Source organism: Bacillus rossius, chromosome 12 (genome assembly GCF_032445375.1).
Source record: "Bacillus rossius redtenbacheri isolate Brsri chromosome 12, Brsri_v3, whole genome shotgun sequence".
Classification (NCBI taxonomy): Eukaryota; Metazoa; Arthropoda; class Insecta; order Phasmatodea; family Bacillidae; genus Bacillus; species Bacillus rossius.
The window spans coordinates 27,263,497-27,288,206 of NC_086339.1; the positions used below are offsets into that span (position 1 = coordinate 27,263,497).

The window sequence follows — 24,710 nt, forward strand, 5'->3', positions numbered from 1 at the left end:
TGAACGTTTTCTGGGAATTAAGGGTTTCAAAGTTCTCACTGGAAAACTCCATACCATGGCTTTCGCAGAAGGGGTAGGGGAAAATAACTACGGAACTCGAAGGTAGGAATGCAAAGCATGTCAAAGTGTCTGTCGTCGTTGTAAATAATAATATATATATAAATATATATAAATATATATAAAAATATATATAAATATATATATAAATAATATATATATGTTGTGTACACCATTAACTTTAAAATCACGAAGTGGGCCCCCCCAAGGAGGGGCCCATTAATTCCAGGGGGGGCCCGGGCCCCCCTGGCCCCCCCGGGATCTACGCCCATGTATATATATATATATATATATATATATATATATATATATATAATTGCAGCGAACGCATTCCTAAACACTAATATAAACTTGCACTCAAATATAACAAGTTGACAATAAAACAAATACGATACCATAGTATCATCATGTCGTTCCATTTTGAGGTCCGTAAATAATTTATTGGTATGCATAACAACAACCAAACGTATAATGCATGTGAACTTTTTAATAGTCATATTTACTTTATTTTATTTTATTGTTAGTTAAAAATTCGTCTGGATTATGATTAAAGTAAAATGGTTACTATTGAATAATTCAGGTAAAATGGTCCAAACTCTGCGCTATGGCCTGGTCGAATGGCACACACTTCCAAAGAGGCAGCGGCGGGATTATTAACTTTTGGCAAGTAACGTCCTGCTATTGTAGCGCCCAGCCACGCCGGAGCTAACGGTCCCAGACAGGGTGACTGGTCAGTCTATCTCTTTCATTCTGGCCAATTCAAGAACAGGCGATTAATAAATTTAAAATTAATTTTCTATGATATCACGCAAATATTAATTCTGTTTTAAGAATTTCATGTTTCAATGTATGAAATTCGCGTTCTAAAAAGCAGCACCAATGTATCCTTCCGCCAATGTTGTTCTGACGTGGGTTGTCCAGTGTTCGTAAATAAACACCATGCATTGCTTTGCAAGAGACAGTTGAGAAACAATTAAATTTAAGGCAAGTTACACGAACACAAGTACTATGACTTGGTTACAAACCTTTAGAGAAAACGCTCCCATTTTTTTTTTTTTTTTTTTTTTTTTAAAAAAGCTAAGGAGCTGTTTTTCACGGAAAGGTTTTTCGTGTATCCCAATGAAATGTTTGGTGTAGGTATAGTTATATCTGTTCTACGCACTAATTTCGCATTCGTATCCAGTGCTCAGAAGAAAAAAAAAATGGGGATTGCACTGTTCAATCCACAAATGGATCTGAAATAATAATCATGGAGAAAATTAACTTTTTTCTTCTTTTTTTCATAACTGATCCCCTTAATTTTTAACGCGGACGGACCCCCTGCGAATCAATCGCCCCAAGGTCTCTGAGACGTTGCTTCAGAGAAATGACGAAGGCGTTATCCGAGAGGCGACACGCCTCTTCGGGGAAGGTTGGTTTTGCGCTTCAGCTCCCCCCCCCCCCCCCCTTTCCAAGCATTACCCCAAATTATGAAGACAGAATGGGTTCTCAAATCTAACGGAACATACTTCAAACTGGCGGTTGCGTCACTTTTTTTTTTAACGTCCGTGACCTTGAGATCCGGAGCGCCACGAAACCAGAAGGCGTACTCAATATGTTTATTTGTTTACGTGACGCGTGGCTTTCAGTCTGAAGAACTACTGGGCACGTATGAATCGCGTTATTGTAGAAATGATGATGTGAAAAATACGTAGTTTACATGTTTGTCACGTCACCGAAAAGTCAACACGATGTACGCGCGTGCTAATTCAAACAACAGGAGAAGAAAAAACACAACAGCCTACCTTAACGCAAATTACTGGTTTCTTCCCTGCGCCGTTAAAAGGGTATAAATAATATTTTTTTTTTCTGTAACTACCTAGACAGTAGCTGATAAAAAAATAAAATTTGTTTCTATTTTACTAGCAGTGGCAACAAATTTTGCCTAGGTATAAAAATACATTTTAAAAAGTTAATTTTGTGCTTTAAATCTAAAGTTATTACAAGTTAAAAATAATTTTTCTAATTACAAATTATTTAACCAATACTGTGTCGATGTGAAGGTAAAGATAGTTTTATTAAGACCGGATTAAGATCATAAAATTAGTTTCAATTGCAAGATATATGTAAATATAAGATTTATGAGATACATAAGATAAACAAGATAGCATACTTGGAAAGTACGTGTGTATAACATACCGGCGCGAAATGGTTATGTTGTTAGCTCGTATTTGTACCAGTTTTAATTAGCGTAAGACAAGAACGCAGTCACTCGGACGCGATTCATTAGGTTTGAATACAAATATTGCTATACCTTACGAAATAATAAATACATTTTTAAATAAAACAAAGTCTATGTCCGTATAGAATAATGCAGCTTCATAATAGAGAGAACTTTTTTTTTTAATTGTCCAGTAGTTTTCAAGCTTACTTCTTACAAACAAACAATCTCACTCGCCCCCTTTCAAATATTAGCATAGATAAGCTGGCTCTGATATGTTTTGGTGTGTTGTATCAGAACCGCAGATACAAACGCAAATAAACGTCTCATAACAACCAAATAAAAAAAGGTTGCGACATCTAATCTCTCGATTTGGTAACTTTACAACTGCATTATGTTGATCCAGAAGCAAGAAACAAATCACAGTTTATTTCACAACACAAAAAATAAAAAATAAAAACCTTTTAAATCGCAGTGCAGAAATGGTGTCACAAGATGGCTGACGTCGGGGCATTTTAATTATGGATGTTAGAAGTTGGTGTGTGAAATCTGTGTCATTTTAGTCACATGACAATGCAATTAACGATAAGTAATATAAAATAACGTATTAATTCAAAATATGAAAACTAGAATTAAAATTTAAAAAAATACATACTTGGGTACCAGAGAAAATACAAGTCTACTTAAATATTGGGGAGATATCACCAACAATTAAATTATTCGGCATATAAATTTCATTTTGAATTTTCAAGACGAATATCTAAAATTATTTTCGAAAGCAAAAATTCCAAAGGTCTCCTGAGCAATTGTTTTGTGAATTGTAAGTACAAGTAAATTTATGTTCTGTTTGTGTCAAATTACAAGCTAATTAACTCAACTGAATTTTCCTTCTATACAGTCTATATACTGCAGCCATAATATACAATATTTTAACATGATATACTCTTAGAAGGGTTAACAATTCCCTTGGATAGGAACGTAAATTAAGTTTTAGCATTGTAATATTAGTGACTTGAATCGGAATACGAGCTGTTCAAAGCGTACAAGCTCAATAACAATTACTGTAAACAATCTACACAACCAACCAGAGGCGTACGCAAGGGTTACCATTCCGACCATTCAAAGGAAATAAATCTGAAAGCAAATTGAAAACCACGCATTAATAACGAATCTTTACACATCTTTCGCCGCTCCAGACTACCAGATACGTGTACTTTTTTTTTCTACATGTTTAGTACCAAGGTTTTTACGCAGCGTTAACTTGGCTCGGCCAAAATACTTCTCCGTTTTCCTGGCCCTGAAGTCATTATTTAAAGAAAGAAAGAAAAAGAAAAAACCTTCCTTTCACTACGTGTCCTTCACATCGCTCGTTCCAAGAATTAGAAGATTTTTCCTCCATTCATTGAACTACAGAGCCATTATATATAAGTGCAATTGCTTTAAAACAGTTTTGATTGCACGAACATCCTAATTGATTTTGATGCAAGTAGGCTTTTCAGACATTGCAGTCAGGGTATGTTGATTTTAATCAGCATGATTTAAATCGTGATTTTAATCATGATTTAAATCATGTGATTTTTTTTAAATCAGTGATTAAAATCAATTTATAATATGATAATATGAACGTTAATATTTTCCTATACTGTATTGTTTAAACCAAGTAATCATCCCTACTTACATAAAAATATACTGCTGCAAAGATAGAATGAAAATTGAATAGTACTTAATTTTTTCTACAGTATAATTTTAGTTATTTTGAAACACTTGTTAAATATAGGTGGGTGGAATGTACCGTTAAATGCCACCTCATTTTCTCTATTCTCGCCTCAACCTCATGTGTTTGTGTTGTGTGTGTGTCATATCTCTTTGGCAACAGGTTTGTCTTCGAACAATGTCAAATGCTAATTTATAACTGTAGGAAGAAAATTTTCAGTTCTTTGGTATGTTTGGTTTGGTTCAGTCAACATTAAAAATCGACTGGGTACAGAAAAAGCTGCAAAACTTGTATTTTTGTTTAAAATTTTAAATAAGTAATATTTTATGTAGAAGTTTTACTTTGAATACTCTCATATGTGTGCAATTCTGAGAAGAAGAAAAAAAGGAATTTGTGGTTTTAGTTTAAATTACATTATTTAGAACAATTGGACTATAAGACTATAAGGGATGACAGAAGTGACAAAGTTACATTTAAATATGATATATTTTCAATGATGTAGTTATTTTCTATAAGACATCTTTTTTTTACTAATGCTAACTATGTTACTGTACTAAAAATTTTCATAAAGTGACATCATTAATGTTTCATTAAAACATTATGCAATGTAAAATGTGGTTATTTCAAAGAAAGAAAATTAGGCTAGTTGTCTTTACAAAATGAATTAATCTGTTATTAATTGTACTGCAGAGCAAAGTTAAGTCATGAAAATGTACTGTATATTACACAGATTACAATGTTGTATATTGTAATCAAAAATATCACATTTTAATCCAAAAAAACCCGATTTTAATCCAAAAAATTTGATTTTAATCCAAAAAATCTGATTTCTTTGATTTTTTTTTAAAAAATCAGGATGTTTTCATACCCTGATTGCAGTGTTACCAGATCTGTTAAATAAAAACTTATAGTAACAAAAAACCTACCATTTTGAGCAAACCTTACGTAAAACGTAAAAAAAAAAATTACAATAGATTTTCACCACGTTCAAACGTATCATCGTCTGTTTTGGAAATTCTATCACCACCACAATAACTTACTTAAGACTCTATATTACATGCCAAGTTGGTAATTTCATTTTCCTTTCAAATTATTAATTATGGGGTTTGTTTACCTGTGAATCCATCACGAAAGATCTCTGCAGTTGATTCTGGATCACAAATTCTCACCAGATACACCCCTAACTTTATTTTCGAGCTATAAAAAGGGTTAACCACGTAATTTAACAAAGTTTTACTACCATTGGCAAAAATTTTCACTGTCGTAAAATGATTTAATTGAAATAATTAGGGGGGCAGAAATAATTTTCCACGTATTTTTGGGAAGTGTCACTTACTACCCCATCTATTTAAAGGAAATATATTTTTTTAACAGCGAAAAAAATTGCAGTAGTTGTAGAACTTCGTTAGATAAAAAAACATAATCCAGACGATGTGTGTTCCACCTTAAATACTTTCTCTATTATTTCCAGGACAAATTTTGTTCCGCTCAAACTTCATCTTCTTCTTGGGAAGCACATTGAGAAACATAAGTCGTATAAAGGTTTTAAACCTATTTTGTTGCGATGAACTTGATGCCGAAGTTTGTCTCGGTCGAATTCAGACTCACCCCTCTACATTTCACTGTGCAGAATGCTATTTATGGTTTATATTTTAAAACGATCAGACGGGGATTATTAACGGTACGATAAATTAAGGCATTAAAAAAAACTGCACGGTACCGATGAATTATTTAAAAACTGATTAGCCTAACCTACTGTAAATTTCGCCGTGTTTCCCAAGGTTATAGAAGACACATTTGCGATTCCCTTGAGTTTCTCATGTTTTTTTTTTTTTCCCTGTTTGCGGGAAACCCTGGCGCGTGGAGGTCTCGAGAACTCGGTGATGCGAGACCGCCTCCGCCCTTCCACGTATCTCCTTGGCATTCTCCAGGATTTGCCGCGCTTTCCTTCAAACTCCTCCCCCCTCCCCCCCCCCCCCCAACCACCCGCGAAGGGAAGAGGCGACGCGGGAAACAAAACAATCTATTTTTTTTTCCCTAACCTAACTAAAACTAAGTGTATTTTGGAGGGGTCCGGGTTAGGGAGGGACCTAGGTGCGTCTCAGGCCGAAGCCTATACGCTGCTGGGATTAGCCATGCAGGGAGAGGGTCGCATGCATCATGTGCTAGGAGGGGATTGGCCAGCCATGGCAGCGATTGGCGCCATGACTAACTCCCCTCACTCTTGAATATAGACTATAACTAGAGATAGGTTTTTTCCCAGGTAAAACCTGCATAGACACAGGGAAAACCCTGGGCACATTCATGCGGGATGCAAATTGGCATGCATTACGTGTAGGAATTTACAGGAGACAGAGGATGGTCTGGATGAAGTGTTGGACAGAGTAGAAAAGAGTCTACCATGCGGGGATTGGGCACTTGGACTCGTGGTCCGCTTTGCCGAATATTCACCTTCGGCCAACGTCGGGATTTTTTTTTTTTTTTTTTTTTTTTGCGCAGGAAAAATGAATTCAAATATTAATAAGTAGGGACCGGAAAAATTCGCGGATTCAATGACCTCTAGGATAGCCTCCATTATCCTCTGCACTTCTCAAGTGAACACGCGTGTTGATTGGTTACTAAATTGTGAGTCGTCTCCGCTGGGTAGCTTGTGATTCGACGCTTCTTTGGTCGATAGTCTCTCATTGGCCCAGAGAGCTCCAGTTGAACCGCGAGCCAATAGCAGAACCAGCAGAATTACACACATGTTTGAATTTCAGCCAATCACGAAATGAATCCGCGAATTTTTCAGGTCTCTATCAATAAGTGGTCGGTTAGGTTAGCTACATTAAAACACTTAAAAAAACAATATGGACGGTTAGTTAGGTTAGTGTAGCTACATTAAAATAAACAGAGAAATATATATAAATTATAAATAAACCCGAGGTTGGCCGAAGGGGAATATTCGGGCGTGTTCGGGCAGGGACGGAACTTGATGTAGGCTACATCTTAGGCAGAGGTGCAACCCCCCCCCCCAAACACTATGTCTCACCACCCCCCCCCCCCTAACCTAATGATGCGCCCCCCGCCCCCTGAAATTTTTTATGCCATTTTCTCAATGATAAAACTCAATTATTTTATAATAATATACTTTTTTAGTATTATATTTTATCACATTTCGCATTAATTAAAACTGATTTTCCAATAATAATTTTGGTCATATCAGGTAATATTTCCATCTTGAACCGACAGACGCCAAACTGCTTTTGTTGAGGAAAGTTCGGGGTTGCCAATTTGATTTACAAGATCCCTTTCAATTATCAAAGCACCAGAAACGTATTTTTCACATTGGAAGCTATAATTATGTAAATAATATATACATTTTTCTCGTCTTTTAACCACCCTCCCCCCCCCCCTGAAATTTTAATGACGCAGTCTGCGTCGTTAACCCCCCCCCCCCCCCCCATTGTGGGCACCCCCTGTCTTAGGCTTCCCGTCGGCGCTGCCTCAGCCCTGACAGCTACGGACAGCTACGGACAGCTACGGACAGCTACGGACAGCTCCGTCCGCGCGCCAAATGCGAGCCAGGCGTCACAGTTCGACGTGTGCGCTGTCTTGTCATTTTTTTTTAAACGTGACAACTTCAAATGAATCGATGAACGCCGGCTGCACGCAAGAAAAAATGTGTCCCGTTACGCTCATTGTTCCGTTACGCCGTGTCCTGTTACGCTCATTGTACGCTTGCGCCGAAGTGAAAAGTTAATGTGGTTTTCATTGCTTTATTACAACAACAATTTCGGCAATGAAGGTTAATTATTATTCTTGATGCATTTTAAAAATCTGATTACTAGTATAATTTCGAGTATTTATTCTTTTATTGTTAAAAAAAAGTAGCATCTGTCGGCGAGTGCAGTAATAATAGGTTATGTTAGATATTTGATTACAGGTTATTTATATGAAAACTTGTTCATAATTATATTTAAACGAAAAGTTAATGTGGTTTTCATTGCTTACTACAACAACAATTTCAGCAATGAAGGTTAATTATTCTTGCATTTTAAATATCTGATTACTATTATAATTTCAAGTATTTATTCTTTATTATTAAAATAAAAATGATTCAATTTTATTCATTAAAGTATGCAATCATTTCAACAACGTTTTGTTATGACGTGTTACGTTAAACTATCGTCCGTAAACCGACTTTACAGACAAACAATTTTTTTTAATGGAACAGAAATATTAGTGTGAAATCATAAATTTGGGGAAAAAAACATTTTTTTTAAGATCAGTTGATAACAACTGTATCACTACAAAATAGTTTTCGCGGTAACATTCGGATTCATATCCGGCCATTTTTTATGCTTTGTGCTGTCACAGTCAGTACCTCCAATCGTTAAAAATTATTTGTAAACCGTTCCCTGAATAGCTTTCCAGTATTAACCACGCACATAATAAGTCAATTTTAGAATATTTTATTTTTTTTACCATTTTTTAAATAAACCATGCGCCAATTTTCTTAATACTCAGTATCATCTCGAAAAAAAAAAGTATTTCATATACACAAAAATAACCATAGCTATGTGTTTCACAAAGTTACAATGTCTTTCTTGTAATACTACAAATTATTTATTGGCAACTGGTTTCCAAAAGTATGTTTTGTGGAAGTACATAAAAAAAATTTGTTATCTGTAAAGTCGGTTTACGGACGATAGTTTAACGTGACGTCATAACAAAACATTGATGAAATGATTGCATACTTTTATGAATAAAACTGAATAATTTTTATTGAATTATCACTATTTTGTATGGATACAAACAAGGAATGAAATGAAATCTACAATTTAATTGATAAATTTACTTTTATTTGCACTCATTAATTCAAATATGTTTATTACTTTAACGAACAGATTATTTTAACTATGTATAACTTTTATACATGTTTGCTATATAACTTCTTCCAATCTGTGTTATTCTGTTAAGGATAGGACGATGATAGGAAAAGTAGGAAACGAATGGGAGTGTTTCAAGTTTAATGTGCCTCGAAAAAGTCAAATTTGATGGTTATTCCAATCGAGTTGAAGAGAGATAGATTCGGCGCAAGCGTACAATGAGCGTAACGGGAAAATGAGCGTAACAGGACACTTTTTCTTGCGTGCAGCCGGCGTTCATCGATTTATTAGACGTTAACACGTCAAAAAAAAAAAAATTCCCGTGCAGTCACGGAAGAATGAGGCCAAGCCTAGTTCTCTGAGCACGCTACATTTCTGCAGGAAGTCGCCGCGGCCAAGGTCGCAAGACGTCGCGCGGCGCCAGTAGCTGCACAAAACCCGGATACACCGGTTCTCACGGTCTGCTCGGCGAACGTCCTCCGTGCTCAAAGACGCGCGCGCCGGGAAGACAAGATGGACGCGCGCTTGCGCGAGCAGGCAACCTTGCTTTCTCTCGCGGAGAGCTACCGGCTCGAATAAACAACTGGGAACACGCAAACGACAAGCCAGTACGAACGACTTTTTTAAGACAGTCACACGACTGTCTCGTGTACGGCTGTCGTACACATGACGTTTCGGCAAAAATATTTTGTTTCCGTTTTTCGTTTTAAATATTTATTGACGTGACGTCTAATAAATCGATGAACGCCGGCTGCACGCACGAAAATGGGTCCCGTTACGCACATTGTCCCGTTACGCTGTGTCCCGTTACGCTCATTGTACGCTTGCACCGCATCTATCTCTCTTCCACTTCGATTTGACTTTTCCGAGGCACATTAAACTTGAAACACTCCCATTCGTTTCCTACTTTTCCTATCATCGTCCAATCATTAACAGAATAACACAGATTGGCAGAAGTTAAATAGTAAACATGTATAAAAGTTATAGTTAAAATAATCTCTTCGTTAAAGTAATAAACGTATTTGAATTAATGAGTGCAAATAAAAGTAAATTTACCACATAAATTGTAGATATCATTTCACTCCTTCTTTGTACCCATACAAAGTAGTGATAATTCAATAAAAATGATTCAATTTTATTCATAAAAGTATGCAATCATTTCATCAATGTTTTGTTATGACGCTGTCACGTTAGACTATCGTCCGTAAACCGACTTTACAGACAACCAATTTTTTTTTCAGAACAATAAAAATGGCTAAATGTAGAATAATGTTTCGGCACGAAAAAAAAAAACCGGTACCTACCATTATCTTGGTTTCCCCGCAAATGATGTATTTACCGCTCAAATTACGAAGTTGCCCTATGAAGACGAGAAGACTGCTCGGGGTCGTTCAGAGCGCGTTGTATGCATCGACGGAGGCGAATTTTCAATAGTGAAAAGTTAAACGTAGGCCTACTCCATAAAAACGGTTGGGTGCAAAAGACACGGGGTAAGGCAACAGGCGCAAAGGCATAAACAATAAAAAGGGGGAAGGGGGAACAGCTGTCGTTCAAACGTAGAACCACAGAGCAAGGAGCTGAATTTAAAAAATTATAATAATAAATAAAAAGTTTAAAAAAATAAATAAAATAAAAATTGCAACTAATACTCACAAACAGTTGTTAATTTTTTTTTAGTTAAAGATACTCTTATTTTGTTATTTTATACTATATATAGAATTACTGCATGGTACCCATGAAAGAGGTTGAGTTCTAAAAAAATTCTTTTTTTTTTTTTCGAGCTAGATATGCTTTTGTAACGGGATCAGATAAGTTTTTTTTGTCGGGCTCTCTCCCCATTACTTAATGTAAATTATTATTCAAACACACGATTCCAAATAAAAATATTCTAAAGCCTTTAAAAATTACCGAGGGCATAACTGTTAATGTTACTTATGCAGATTGGATATCTTGTGAGGTTTCCAATAAATTCTTTAATAACAGACTTGTAATTTCCTCCTACCAACAATCAAAATATCAGTGAATTTAAAAAAAAAATTATGGAAACTTTTTTTTTTCGACGGACCTGGTCGGATGCACGATAGCTATAGATCGGAAAAATTCGCAGATTCATTTCGTGGTATGCTAAAATTCCAAATATTATACCTTTGACTAGCGTCTGCTATTAGCTCACTGTTAGTTCGGAGGACTCTGGGCCAATCAGAGACCCTTAATCAAAGATTTATCGAATCACAAGTTACCCCGTTGAGACGCCTCACAAATCAGCAGCCAATGAACAGGTGACGTTTAACCCAAGTTTACAGAGGGTGTGGAGACAACCCTGGAAGTCTCTGAACCAGAGATTAGGAAAGGATGATAGAGCATTAGCCGTCAGATGTGAAACCAGTGGCGGTGCCTCGCCCCCTCCTCTAGAAGGGTAAAATATGCACCGGAAAATACGACTTCTGAAGTAATAAACATGTATTGTACTAGGTCCAGACTACACGTGCCCCACCCAGAAATCAATCCTGGATACGCCACTGTGTGAAACCGTTTTTTCCCCATTTTTTTTCCTTTCGGATTATCACATACCAATATGGCGGCCGTTTTTTTTTTTTTTGTATTTGTATAAGCTATTCCAGCCGCTTTGATCAACGGCTGTGTATATATAATACATATATAGTCTGAAATGAACCTTCATGATATTGATATGAGGTGAAATGGTGTGTATTCCACATTATTAATCTTCAGCATTTTTAACCTCAAATGCAAGTACAACTGATACATTTTCCAAACAAACGGCCGCCATTTTGGTATGTGTGGTACTGTGATTTACCCCATCCTCTTAAATCTTCACCTACCCCCTCCCCCTTTCCCAGAAACGTACCTTATGAATTTAGAGCCACGGAAATTTCGCGGATTCATTTAGTCGCAAGCTAGAAAGCAAACCTTCACACTCTCGCACTGTGTTCATGATTGGCACGCAGTTGTTTGGACACGCCCCTCTACGACCGTGAGCCAATGATGCCCAGCTAGGAGAGAAGTAAGCGAATCAGGTAGTGCCAAATAACAAGGATAAAAATGTTCTCGCTAAGAAATCAACCAATGGGAAAGTAAACATGGGTCGAGCACATCCATAACTTTGAATTCTATCCTGAGGCCAGAGGAATCCGCGAAATTTCCGGGACTCTACTTATGATCCATTTGGATCATTTCATTCATTATCCCTGCGAATTTTCCCAGTCCCTATCGATGGCGTCTGTCTGTCTCTCTCTGTCTCTCTCTGTCTCTGTCTCTGTCTCTCTCTCTCGCTCACACGAGCAATCGCGGCGGCAGGACGGAGGAGCAGTGACTCACTCGCGAACCCATCTAGCCGCACCGCGCCGCGAGCAATCCGGTTCAATTGGGCGAGATGGCCCGGCGCCTACGCCCGACGAGAGAGAGAGAGAGAGAGAGAGAGAGAGCAGACGTCATCCTGCCGTCCGGCGCCAACACGCGCCCTCGCCACCGCTACTCACTACCCAAGGGCTGCTACCACCCGACCCCTTCAACCCCTGTACGCTCCAGGCAAGCGTCCATTCCGAGGCAGGGCCGGCGCAAGGTAAATTGGCGCCCTAGGCGAAAAACCTTAATGCCACCCCCCCCCCCCTCCCGGACACCCCAAAAAAATTTCCTTGCCTCAAAATACATCACGAAAGCCTTAAGATTTTGTCAACAATCAAATTTAAGCAGGCTTGTGTTTTTTTTTTTTTACTTTTTTACTTATTACAAATCATAAACAGGTCACCGTGGACTTTAATTACTTATATCAATATAAACATTCCAAACTGTTACAAAAATCCATTTTCATCTAGTTTCAATAATCGTTAAAACATGTTATATGAGCTGTTATGTGTCGTGCTGCGCCGCCCCCAGCTACTTGGAGCCCTAGGCGGTTGCCTAGTTCGCCTATATGGACGCGCCGGCCATGTTCCGAGGCCGTGTTCCTGCATATTCCGTTTTCTTAACTCCTCGGTTTTTTTTTTGCATCTCTATGTTTACCTAAAAATAAATACGTCGATGATTTGAAATTTAATTATTCATTTATAGCGTATTTGCTGCATTTTGTTAGAAGTGCTACGATGATTGGTACACTGTCAGAATGAAAGCTACTTTTTGAAGAAGAAAAAAAGGGGGTAAATTAAAAAAAAACGTAAGAATGATTCTGTATTTCGGCTATTAATTCCATATCGTTCAGGGGCCTAAGATATTACTCTATAAAGTATAATATACAAATACTGCAATCGCGGTACGTTACTAACGTATTGATGGCAGTTTCAATGAATCTCAGTTGAATCTAAGCAACAGTGGACTTCACATGTGCAGAGATTAAAGTGTAGAAATCACTGAAAAAAATTTGTGAACTCCGCTGACAAAACAGTGGCACTAATTTACAGAAACAAACTGTAGGAATCCACTAATTCACATGGAACAGTTATTACATAGCTCAGTCAAATCTCGCTGATTTGGAGCGATTTCAACGAATTCGAATTTAGAGTGCAAAACGTATTAAATGAAGGTTCGGAATAAATAAGGCTTGCTTGCTGACGAAAGAAAGACATCTTAAAAGAGAAAACGTAAATACCGTTTTAAGGCTCGGTCTATCTCACGCCATGTTAATTTTTTTTTTTTTCGCTTTTCCGTCATTTTCTTTTTTTAAAGGGCTATTTCTAAAATGTTAACTTGATAAATCTCTCTCTTTTGCTCTTCTGTCAACAAATGTGTAATTTGCGACAGTGTACCAGCGGACGGGTTACATGCTGGAGGCAGTTACTCTAACGAGCTCCGAAGAACGAGAGCTAAACACGCGAACACACAAACACCACTTTTCCAGGAACAGCTTCAATTGCCTGTGCCGCTGCCACATCAACACTGCAACTTCCTCACATAGACGGCACACTGAAAATTCCCCCCGATGCCAGAACAATGAACGCAGTAGCAACCGCATTGTAAACGGAGATACTAAACAAAAAAAAAATACCACTGCTATCTTTAATTGCTATTTCTCTCTCTCTCTCTCTCTCTCTCTCGCACAAGGAATCGCGGCGGCATGGCTGTAGAACTAAAACTTGCTAAACGTATTGTATTACGTACTATCTTTGAAAAAAAATATATTGGTTGTCTGTAAAGTCGGTTTACGGACGATAGTTTAACGTGACGTCATAACAAAACATTGATGAAATGATTGCATACTTTTATGAATAAAATTGTATCATTTTTATTTAATTATCACTATTTTGTATGGATACAAAGAAGGAGTGAAATGAAATCTACAATTTAATTGATAAATTTACTTTTATTTGCACTCATTAATTCAAATATGTTTATTACTTTAACGAACAGATTATTTTAACTATAACGTTTATACATGTTTGCTATTTAACTTCTTCCAATCTGTGTTATTGTGTTAAGGATAGGACGATGATACGAAAAGCAGGAAACGAATGGGAGTGTTTGAAGTTTAATGTGCCTCGAAAAAGTCAAATCGATGGTTGTTCCAGTCGAGTGGAAGAGAGATAGATGCGGCGCAAGCGTACAATGAGCGTAACGGGACAAAGCGTAACGGGACAATGAGTCATACTTTTTCGTGCGTGCAGCCGGCGTTCATCGATTTATTAGACGTTGTCACGTCAAAAAAAATTATCGAATTATACCCAGTGATTATTCATGATCCACCCGACGATACAGCGTAAAATCAGTATACTCGGTCAAGACACAGGCTTCATCATGCATTCTTGTCCAAGACATCAACTCGCGTATCTAGGAAGAAATCTTGCAATAGCAGACCAGAGTTCGGTTAACAGCCGCTACAAAATTAAGGCAAAACCACCCGTTTCGCCGACTTAAGAATGCATTGTATACCTACTAGAAAGATATTGACAAACCCGCTGCTCGTATGCATGGGCGTAGATCCCGGACCGGGGAGGGGGGCAGCGCCCCCCCCCCCCCCCTAGAATTACGAGGCCCCTCAATGAGAGGGCCCGCTTACTATTTCAAAATTGTGACTGTGAATGGGGGTTTTACACGTAATCGTCAATACTATGTTTTTATGGGAAACGTTCTGTGTATTTTAACACGTTCAATACCACCATGTTGATCAATAATATAATATTACTCCTCGGACCAAGCTGTTTTCTGATACATCCCACATAAATTAATAGCGACACATATATTATGTGAAAGCTGGTAGCGAACGTGTTAAAAGTTTTCTGCTTATTGTATGCATGTAGGTCACAATATAGGCAGTATACAACATACAAGCACCCTATATCCAGAGATGAATCGTGTCTGTTAAAAACCACACGCAAAACTCTCGGGCCTTGTGCCCTATTCCCCGCCCCCTTTTTTTTCTTCTTTTGCAAATCCTACAGATTTGCGCCCCTGTGTCGTATGCCACGCTGGTAGATGTTTAGACCTACAAAATTTAACTCTTTCTAACTGTACCGTGCCCATTCAACTAGCTTATAATATTGGAAATTAATAGCGTTAAGTTACAGGAAAGTTTTTTAAGCAATTATACAGACTTAATTTTCGGAGTTAAATTTTTTTTACAGTCGGTAGGATAAGACGTCATTAGGGCGTAAAGGTAGAGTAACGCTCAGAGGGAAACGAAAATTTCAATGACAAGGAGTGGGACGCTCGATAGCGGAGACGGGGAGCGGGGAAACTCTATGGTACGCTAACATTACAGCACACTTTCATATCCGCGCACCTGCATCTATCTCTATGTATCTATATATCCCTCGTTCTATCTATATATATCCCTCCATATCTCTGTATACATTCCCCTCTCTCTCTATACCTCTCTATATCTCTATCTCTATGTCTATATCCATATCTCTATGTCTATATCTCCCTCTCTATATCTTTCTTTACAAAACAGAAGGCGAACACACAAACAATTTCTTTATATATTATTTTACCTGTCTATATTTTTATCTATCTTTTCACCAGTTACAGGTGTGATAAAGGTAGGCTATATAAAAACACGCTTGCAATCGAATGCAACGTTGTGTCAAAATTTCAAAGCAATCGGTGATGCTATTTAACTTCTTCCAATCTGTGTTATTCTGTTAAGGATAGGACGATGATAGGAAAAGCAGGAAACGAATGGGAGTGTTTCAAGTTTAATGTGCCTCGAAAAAAGTCAAATCGATGGTTGTTCCAATCGATTGGAAGAGAGATAGATGCGGCGCAAGCGTACGATGAGCGTAACGGGACACCGCGTAACGGGACACTTTTTCGTGCGTGCAGCCGGCGTTCATCGATTTATTAGACGTTGTCACGTCAAAAAAAAAAACCACGGTGTTTCCAACGCCACGTGCATGACGCGCTGTCTGTAAACGCCGGTGAGCTCAGGCTGGCTCGGAACACGACTCGCTGATATTTTGGAGCCGTGTCCCGGGCCGACGGCGGGTTTTAACGATGCTGGCAGCGCCCTCAAACGCCGCGCCGACGAACACGCGCCAGGCTTGTCCACTGCCCCCCCCCCCCCCACACACAAGCCGCTCTTATCTCACGGACATAATTAAACGGCCAGGGCGCCGGCTGTCGCGTCGTCAGAGCTGGCCCGGCGAGAGCCGCGAGCCACGACCCGAACGGGTTGGGCTGCGTCGGGCAGGGGCGTAGCCAGGGGGGGAGGTTAGGGGTTCAAACCCTCCACCCCCACCCCCACCCCTTAGCACCAAATCTTTAATTAATTTCTTAATCATCACTCAAACAAATTTCATATTAAAATTAATAAAATTTTTACCATTACAAAAATTAAATTTAAGTACCAAAAACTGCTAAAATAGCACCATTTTACACCTTAAAATCAAAATTTTTTCCGGAGGAGGACCCCCGGACCCACCGCTTTAATACGGGGGGGGGGGGGGGGAAATGCTTCTTAACACCCCCCCCCCCCACCCCATACACAAATCCTGGCTACGCCACTGGCGTCGGAACTACTAGCATCTCACTACTAGCATTTTGGGTGGTGGCCGGGTTTTTTTTATTCTACTTTTCCCCATGTTGTTCTGTATGTTTTACAGTGTATTTACATCATGTATACCATATTATACTTTTGTGTCTATTCGTAACCAATTTCCCAGGAAGAGACTTTTTACGTTTGGAATTGCGACTCTTGTGCAACCAGGTTTTGGTGTATTATTATTGGCATTATTGTATCTATTGGACCTCGTTGCCTCTGTACTCACTTTCTTACTCATTGAATAAACTGAAGTTTTGAAAACCAAACTAGCATTTTGGCGGTCCGTCCAAAGTTACCCAGCTTGAGTAGCTTTTGACGGACGAACCAATGGAATTTTTAGGGCATTCTCTTTGGCCTGAGGTCGCGTGATTGACGGATGTATGGGAAACGGACGGACGCGACGGATCATTGAGAGTCCAGCTAAAGGCCGATTCCTTCCCCCCCCCCCCCCCCCCCCCAACCCAATATCCCCTGATTTGAGATAGTTCTGCGTTTCCATGTATAATGAATGCTTTTGCTGTCGGCGAGATGTGAAACTCGATGAAACAAAATCACCAATTGAAATCGTACAAGGCTCGCCAAAATAAGTCCAACATCGTCTAGAATTGCATAGTCCTAAACTGTGTCCGACGGAAACTGATCGCCGGTTGGTCCGCGTGACCCTCTGACGTCATGCGTGGCGTGGGCGATCGTCCGAATATCCCTGGTCCGAATAATTTGGTTTACTTGAACTTTTTTTGTCCCAATCTGTGTCCTTTGGCAGCATAGAAGAATGAACACTCGTGATATTTTCTGTTTCCCACTCCCGTTTCAAAAAGGTAAACAGAAAAAAACGAACATTTATTAGAATTTACTTTTGTCTCACAGAACAAATAAATATTATTGAACTTAAACTAATTTCACAAGTTAACTAAGAATTCAAAACTTAGCTGCGTAAACACTTACTAGGCATGAAAATAGTAAACAAAAACAATCGAGAAAAATGCGCTCTGGTGACTACTTTAGAAATAAGTATATTCGAACATCGTACATCGCAAATGTAGACAGGGCTGTTTTCCGTGTGACAATGTGACGTCATTCACATTAGGATAAGGACACGGACCGCCCACAGGTTAGAACTACTGTAAACGGGCTTCAACAGTCGACCATGCAGGCGGTACGCGTCCTAATCCTAATGTAGGTGTAAAATAGCTGTAAATGAGTACGCAGCGAAGTTCTGAATACCTATTCATTTAACTTTTGAAATTTGTGGGAGTCAAATCATTTTTTTTAGCTATTCGGTAAGGCAAACGTAACTCCTAATAAATGAATTAATTCCAATCACACTGCCAAAAATAAGTTCGTGTGTTCGGCCTTCGAAAACAGTACTCATCAAAATTTCGTCTTGGCCCTATATTTTGGTTCCCTACCACACCGTCCATTTATTCTGTCTTTACTTTTTTGAAACGGGGATCGGAAACAGCAGATATCACGAGTGTTTTTTATTCTCCTATGCTACCATAGGACACAGATTGGGACAAAAAGTTCAAGTTGATCAGTGAAGACCGGAAAGATTCAGACCATCGCCCACAATACCCATGACGTAAGAGGATCACGTGGACCAATCAGTGATCAGCGTCCGTCGGACACGATTTGGTACATTGAAATTTGCAGACTGGCCTCGTAGGCCAAATGAGAGCAGATGGCGGATGTGAGGCATGCGTTGTTGCCACATTAGAACATTAGAAGTGATAACGAACATTCTGTGTGTATCATGTAAAGGTGGATTCAAATAGTACGATCGTGTCGTGTGCATGGGAGACAGGTCGTGCGCTTAGGAAGGAAATTATATATATATATATATATATATATATATATATATATATATATATATATATATGTGTGTGTGTGTGTGTGTGTGTGTGTGTGTGTGTGTGTGTTAAGGATGCATGGCGCAACAACCAATGAGAGCAGCGTAGTGTGACACTTTGGCGGGAGTTTGGAGTTTGATTATTACCTTGCTCAGGTAATTGCTGCTTTCAAAATAAATTATGGCAATTATCTGGAAAAAAGCGACTAGCGATAAATGTATTTAAAAAAAATTCCGAGGTAACGATTTTTTTTACGAAAATTTGATAAAATATTTCAACACCTCAATTAATTTAAATGTTGAAGATTGGTGTTTACAAGCTTTGGTAGGCTGTCGCGGAATAATCACCAAATACCAGATAGTTGTAATTATTTAGGCCTATTTATTAACACTACAATATATGTCGGATGCAGCGCGAAATTACATCCGGGTTAAATATAATGCACAAAAATACGATCGTGAACCAATCTCGTGCAGGTTAGTATTAAAAATTCACAATTATTTTGAACTCATACTAAGACTTATATACCTAACGGTCACGTGCCTTGCATGCTCCCAAAACTCTTCCAATTTTTATTCCTATTTTCCTTCCTTTCGGGAATTGGTGATTGTTCTGACAGGCAAAGAATAATTGTTTAAACTCTTAAGTTAAGATGTGTTACATAGGTATATGATTTAAATGAGGAGGTTATGATTTCAACCAAATATTGTAGTATTTCATTACGGTACGCGCGAAGGTTTGCAACCAAGTTCTCCTATATCACAGTAGAATGCAAACACAATATAGCGTGTTCCATAACTCAACGTCAAGCCGAGACAGTTGATAAGCTAATTAATCACATCCCTGAATTAAAATATAATAGTGTTGAAGTTTTTGAGTTGTATGCATTTTTTTTTCAAAAGCATTTAAATCCCCACTCTGCATCAAATTATTATATACCGTGATGATAAACTTACTATTGACAAGGATTCGAGATAATATTAAACTTTATATACTTTTTGGTAAAAAAAAAAAAAAAACTTCCTTTGCGCACATTATAGGGGAAAAAAATTTTACTCGCGAAAACTATTTATTCGTACCTTAAAAAAATTACAATGAAAACTTAGCAAGTTATTTTAAAATATGGGTTAAGCAAATAATTTATGTTACCTAACATACTTAGTAATTTTTTTTTAAATAAAAAATTACAAAGTTACCCGACAAAAATAGTTGTCTCTTAAGTGGCGAAAATAATTTTATTCCCTCAAAATATAGAAATTTTGAATTTATTTTGAATTCTTATCAATGGGAGTGTTATTTGTGATTGCGTAACTAACAAAAAATTGAAGTCAGTGTATTTAATAATTTGGTGCAAAGTGAGGATTTTAATACTATTGAAAAATAATGCATTTACCTCAAAAACTACGACACCTTTATATAATTTTTTTATATTCAGAATATTCTTGGCTTATTAACAGTTCTCGGCTTGTAGTTAGAGTAATGGCCTTAGGACATTCTGTGTACACTTGTGTAGTGTTCGACATGACAAATTTTGTACACACAATGCACAATGGTAATATTTTTTATGAACCCGGGTTGATGATAATAATAATAATAATAATAACAATCGACGTCCCTATAATACTGGTAAAAATATAAAAAACATCCTAAATAAATTGCAAATTTAAATTTAATAAACAATTAATACTAAATTTCATTAAGCAATATTTAAATATTTTAATACCGTATCCACATGAGAAGTGTTCTTACTCCTACCAAAAGTATAACATTTATAGCTTTTCGCATGATATTGGGCAAAATGAATCGAGGCCTACATTACATTAACGGTTTCTTGGTTTCCTAGATTTACATATATATTTTATCATTGCAATATATACATATATACTTATATATGTGTATATGTGTTTTATATATATATATACACACACACATATACGTGTGTGTGTATATATATATATATATATATATATATATATATAATAACGATAATTTGTGTATCAAAATAAGTCAGGACATTATTATTGTAAGCAAAAAATTGAAATTTTAAAATAAGCTACGAACGAGATCGCGTTGTCACGAAATTTAAGGAAAAATAGGAACATAAGGTGGAGGGGGGAAGGGGAGAGGCCCCCCACTGACAGTAATTTTATTTTGTTAAATTTATACTATAATTTAAAACTATTGTCACAGACGTCAAAAACCACCAAAACATACTATCTTAGTGGTTAAACCCTACACCCAAAAATTAGTTTTATATAAATATATGAACTAGAGTTTTTTTTATTAGTATATAACTAATGCAAAAAAAAAAAAGAACAATACCTGTGATAAAAGAAACAGCCAGCAGCCAGTCGTCCAAGATATCCTGAAAGGCAGTAAATGTTTATAATCAAAATTAATTTTCATTTTCTTCGCTTGAAGTTCTTGCCAAATTCAATCAAGTCTCACAAAACTTTCTCTTCAGTGGATGTCATGCTCTGAACATTGGCAAAAACGTTTGCAACATAATGTCCACGACAAATCCGTCAGTTTGTATGTTAAAAAGATAAAGGTCACAAAATTCCATAACTCTCTACCGGAATAATTTGTGTAAGGTTTCAAATACATAAAAGTAAACATGCACGCTTGCTAAAACAACACACGAAACCATAGGCACGTTCCTCACATCCCCACTTGCCCGATGTTCACTGCTCTCTGCAGGTGAAACGTAGAAATGTCATTCGTGGGTTTTCTTTTACTACTCAGCGAGATCCAACTCGTTTGAATTGAACAATCGATATATCGTGCAGGAATCTAGTCGATAGCTTAGCTTAGATGTATACGTAGTATAGATAGCACACTTTAAAATATATTTAGGGATGCATCAATAACATAAAGTTGGTAAAGATTGAAAAAGAAAAACTTTAATCTCAACGTGTACGCCGTTGAGGTCATGGTGAAATAAAATCGCGAGTATCCAGATTATAATTTAAATAGTGGTCGTCCTTTCCAGCAAATACTGTATAGGAAAAATATAGTAAACTCATAAGAATTACGCGAGAAAATTGAATTCATTGAACCTGGTGGCATAGTGTGTAACTATGTTTTTCAACAATGCGTTTTAAGCGCATGAGACTAATGGCATCTAGCGGTTTGGAATTAAAATAGTTTGGAAGCATTGTAGCGTCTTTGCGCTTTGCCAATAATTGGCCAGTTTTTTCCCCCCTCAATACTGCCAAAAAAAAAAAAAAGGGGGGGGGGGGGGCGAGAATGCAGCAATGTATTTTTAAATTTGAAGGTATCGTCTGCTTAAAATACCAGACATGTGCTACGATTGAAGATAATTGTAAAATTTCAGTTCTTAAACACATAATTCTTAAAAAAAAAAAAAAAAAAAAAAAAAAAGAATTATCAATGTCGGTTATGATGTAATACGCATTGAGTAAATTCAAGAAATAATAAGATACGGATAAAATGAATCATGGATCGTTTCTTGGCATCATTAAAATAATTCTGAATTTCCTACTCTTTTTGTGCAATATCATAAGCTTCTTTTCCGAAGGAAACATTATTTTGCACCAACACCACATTCTACTGTGCTTTGATTGGTGCTTCCCATGTCTTAAGTAAAAATTTAACATTATTTGTTGAGTCAAAATACCTTATCATACATACATGTCTAATACACCTTTAGGAGTAGTCAGGAAGACAGCAGGTTGCAAAGTAGTTGAAATCATAAGGGATTTCCCAGGTAAGTATATAAAAATGTTCAAATGTTAAAGGTTGTTTTACATCTTTTCTGGTCAAGAAAAGTGAAAATAAAATGCAATAATGCATTTTAAAGCAACGTTAATGGGCCTGCCTACTTGGGCGCACATACAATCTGCAGAGCTTAAAAAAAAAAAACCGTGCAATTTAATAACTGCTGAAGATATTCGAGTTAGGTCAGTTTACTAAAAACATTTAAGAATGTGCTAAGGGTGTATGAGTGGTTCTGTTTTTGTATTTCTTTTAAAAATGTGTTTTTTGGAGAATGAAAAAAACTAAAACTTGTTTTTTCCCCCCCAGAATGTTTAGATTTGAAATATGCAGTAGACTCTTGAAAGCACCCAAGGGCCTCACATTACACATTTATCTTCATTTCTCTGCCATCAAACGTTATGGTTTCCACAAAAATTTTAAAGTTGTCATAAGTACAACCGAAAGACTGCACACCAGTTCAGAACCTTGTGTTTGAGATATATCACGCTAGAAACATAATGAAGCATCATACTTATCATCCCACTCCACTAACACAGATACACCCCTGACTAGGCAAGACCCTTAATGCACATTTTGAATTGTATTGCTACAATAAAGTAAATACCGTAAAGATATAAGAAGTGTGTTCAAAAATTAACTGAAATTTGGCTATAATATCTTTATTGCTCATTGCATAACATGTTAATCAATGTCCCCCCTCAAAGTAATACCCTTCACTTGCAACTGCCGTTCCTAACGTTTCTTCCATTTTTGAAAAGCCTCCTGGAACACTTTCTGGGATGGCACACAGGTCTGTTGTCATATTGTCCTGAATCTCCCCAGTTCCTGGCTGATTTCAACATGGATCTGTTTGACTGTCTGTCAACAAACGTGGCACAAATTTTGCACTGACAAGACGGATTTCAATTTTGTCACTCAAAATTTGATGGCCACTTCGTCTGAAACTTCTTGAACAGATAAATGACGATTATCACGAATCGGAGCAAAATCCCTCTTGAGATTATCATCATCTGTTGATGTGAAAGCTCGTCCTGGCTTGGGATCATCACCGACCGATATTCTGTCACATTCAAAAAGCTTAAACCACTCATAGCACTGAGTGTGAATCATTATGTCCTTCTTGTATGCTTGGCTCAGCAACTGAAATGTCTCTATAATAAAAGTTTTGCCAAGTTTACAGCAAAATTTCACACACACACGTTGTTCTTCAAGATCTTTCATTGTCACTTTGGCACTAATCCAACGAACGACTTGTGCTCATGTTCACTTCAGCGGCTGTAACTTACCAACTAATGGTCGTAGAGAAATGCGGCAAATTGCAGTTTGTATTTAAACCTGCCACTAGGTGCGCTCAGTAGCCGCAGTGCGCTCCCTCAGCCGGTTTGCGCACTATTTCAAAAGTTCACTTTTTTTTTTAAACATACCGTGTAGTATGCGGGTGAGTCTGTGCAGTAAATAATTTTGGACACGACATTAACTTTACCAATCACCATCAAGAATGTGTCCCAAAGCCACAAAAGGCTGGAAACATGTTTTCTTTTTCAGGTACACAACCCTGAATCCTCTTAACCATAGTAATATTTACCCAACTTGTATATTAAAATTGCTTTTAAACTTTATTTCTTATTATATTTTGATTTTAACAAAAAAAAGTCTACAAGACACCCCAGCATTAATAAAAAATGTCACCAACTTGGGAAATACCTTATAAAGAAGAAAAAAATATTTTTCCCACTCAGTGTGTAGAAGGCTAATCTTGCTCCATATCTAAATATACTTAATTGTTGACAAATATATTGGAAAAGTGCAGATTAAATGACCATGTTCTCGATGCAAGGTGTTCTAGAGAAATTTCAACTCGATAAACCCGACTGTCATCAATACACAAAAGACATTTTCTGTTTCCAGTATGGCAGTCATATCATTCACTCATTGCTTTCTTAAGGACAAAAAATAAAACTAATCTTTTTTAATATGGCACAACTGCAGCCTCCTCTCCTGTTAGCTTCACCATCCTCTGGCTATAATTCGCTACTCCAGTGACAGTGGACAACGTGCAAAACTCCTAGCGGGCAGGGCCACAGAGAGAAACTAAGGGCTCAAAGGCATGTGATTTAATTTATTATTTTACGTAAAACTTCTCCATTTCCTTTTGTATGTGTATATATACATATACATAGATGCACGCACAGTCGCACGCACGCACCTATGTATGTTCTGTGATGTTCACGAAAGCTATTTGTATGGATAATCATTCCGATCCATCTTTTTTGAGATTTCTGACCCT

General features: G+C 37.4%; 1 protein-coding gene across 2 annotated transcripts in view; it reads right to left on the reverse strand.

The window, feature by feature from the left end:
• LOC134537754 (tyrosine-protein phosphatase 10D) overlaps positions 1 to 21,389 on the reverse strand; it is a 139,645-nt gene extending 118,256 nt beyond the window's left edge. For both annotated transcript variants that reach the window (XM_063378525.1, XM_063378524.1), the window contains exon 1: positions 21,005 to 21,389. In XM_063378525.1, coding sequence (XP_063234595.1) covers positions 21,005 to 21,088 — 84 coding nt within the window. In that variant the 5' untranslated portion in view covers positions 21,089 to 21,389. The remainder of the gene's footprint in view (positions 1 to 21,004) is intronic.
• Positions 21,390 to 24,710: the final 3,321 nt, after the last annotated feature.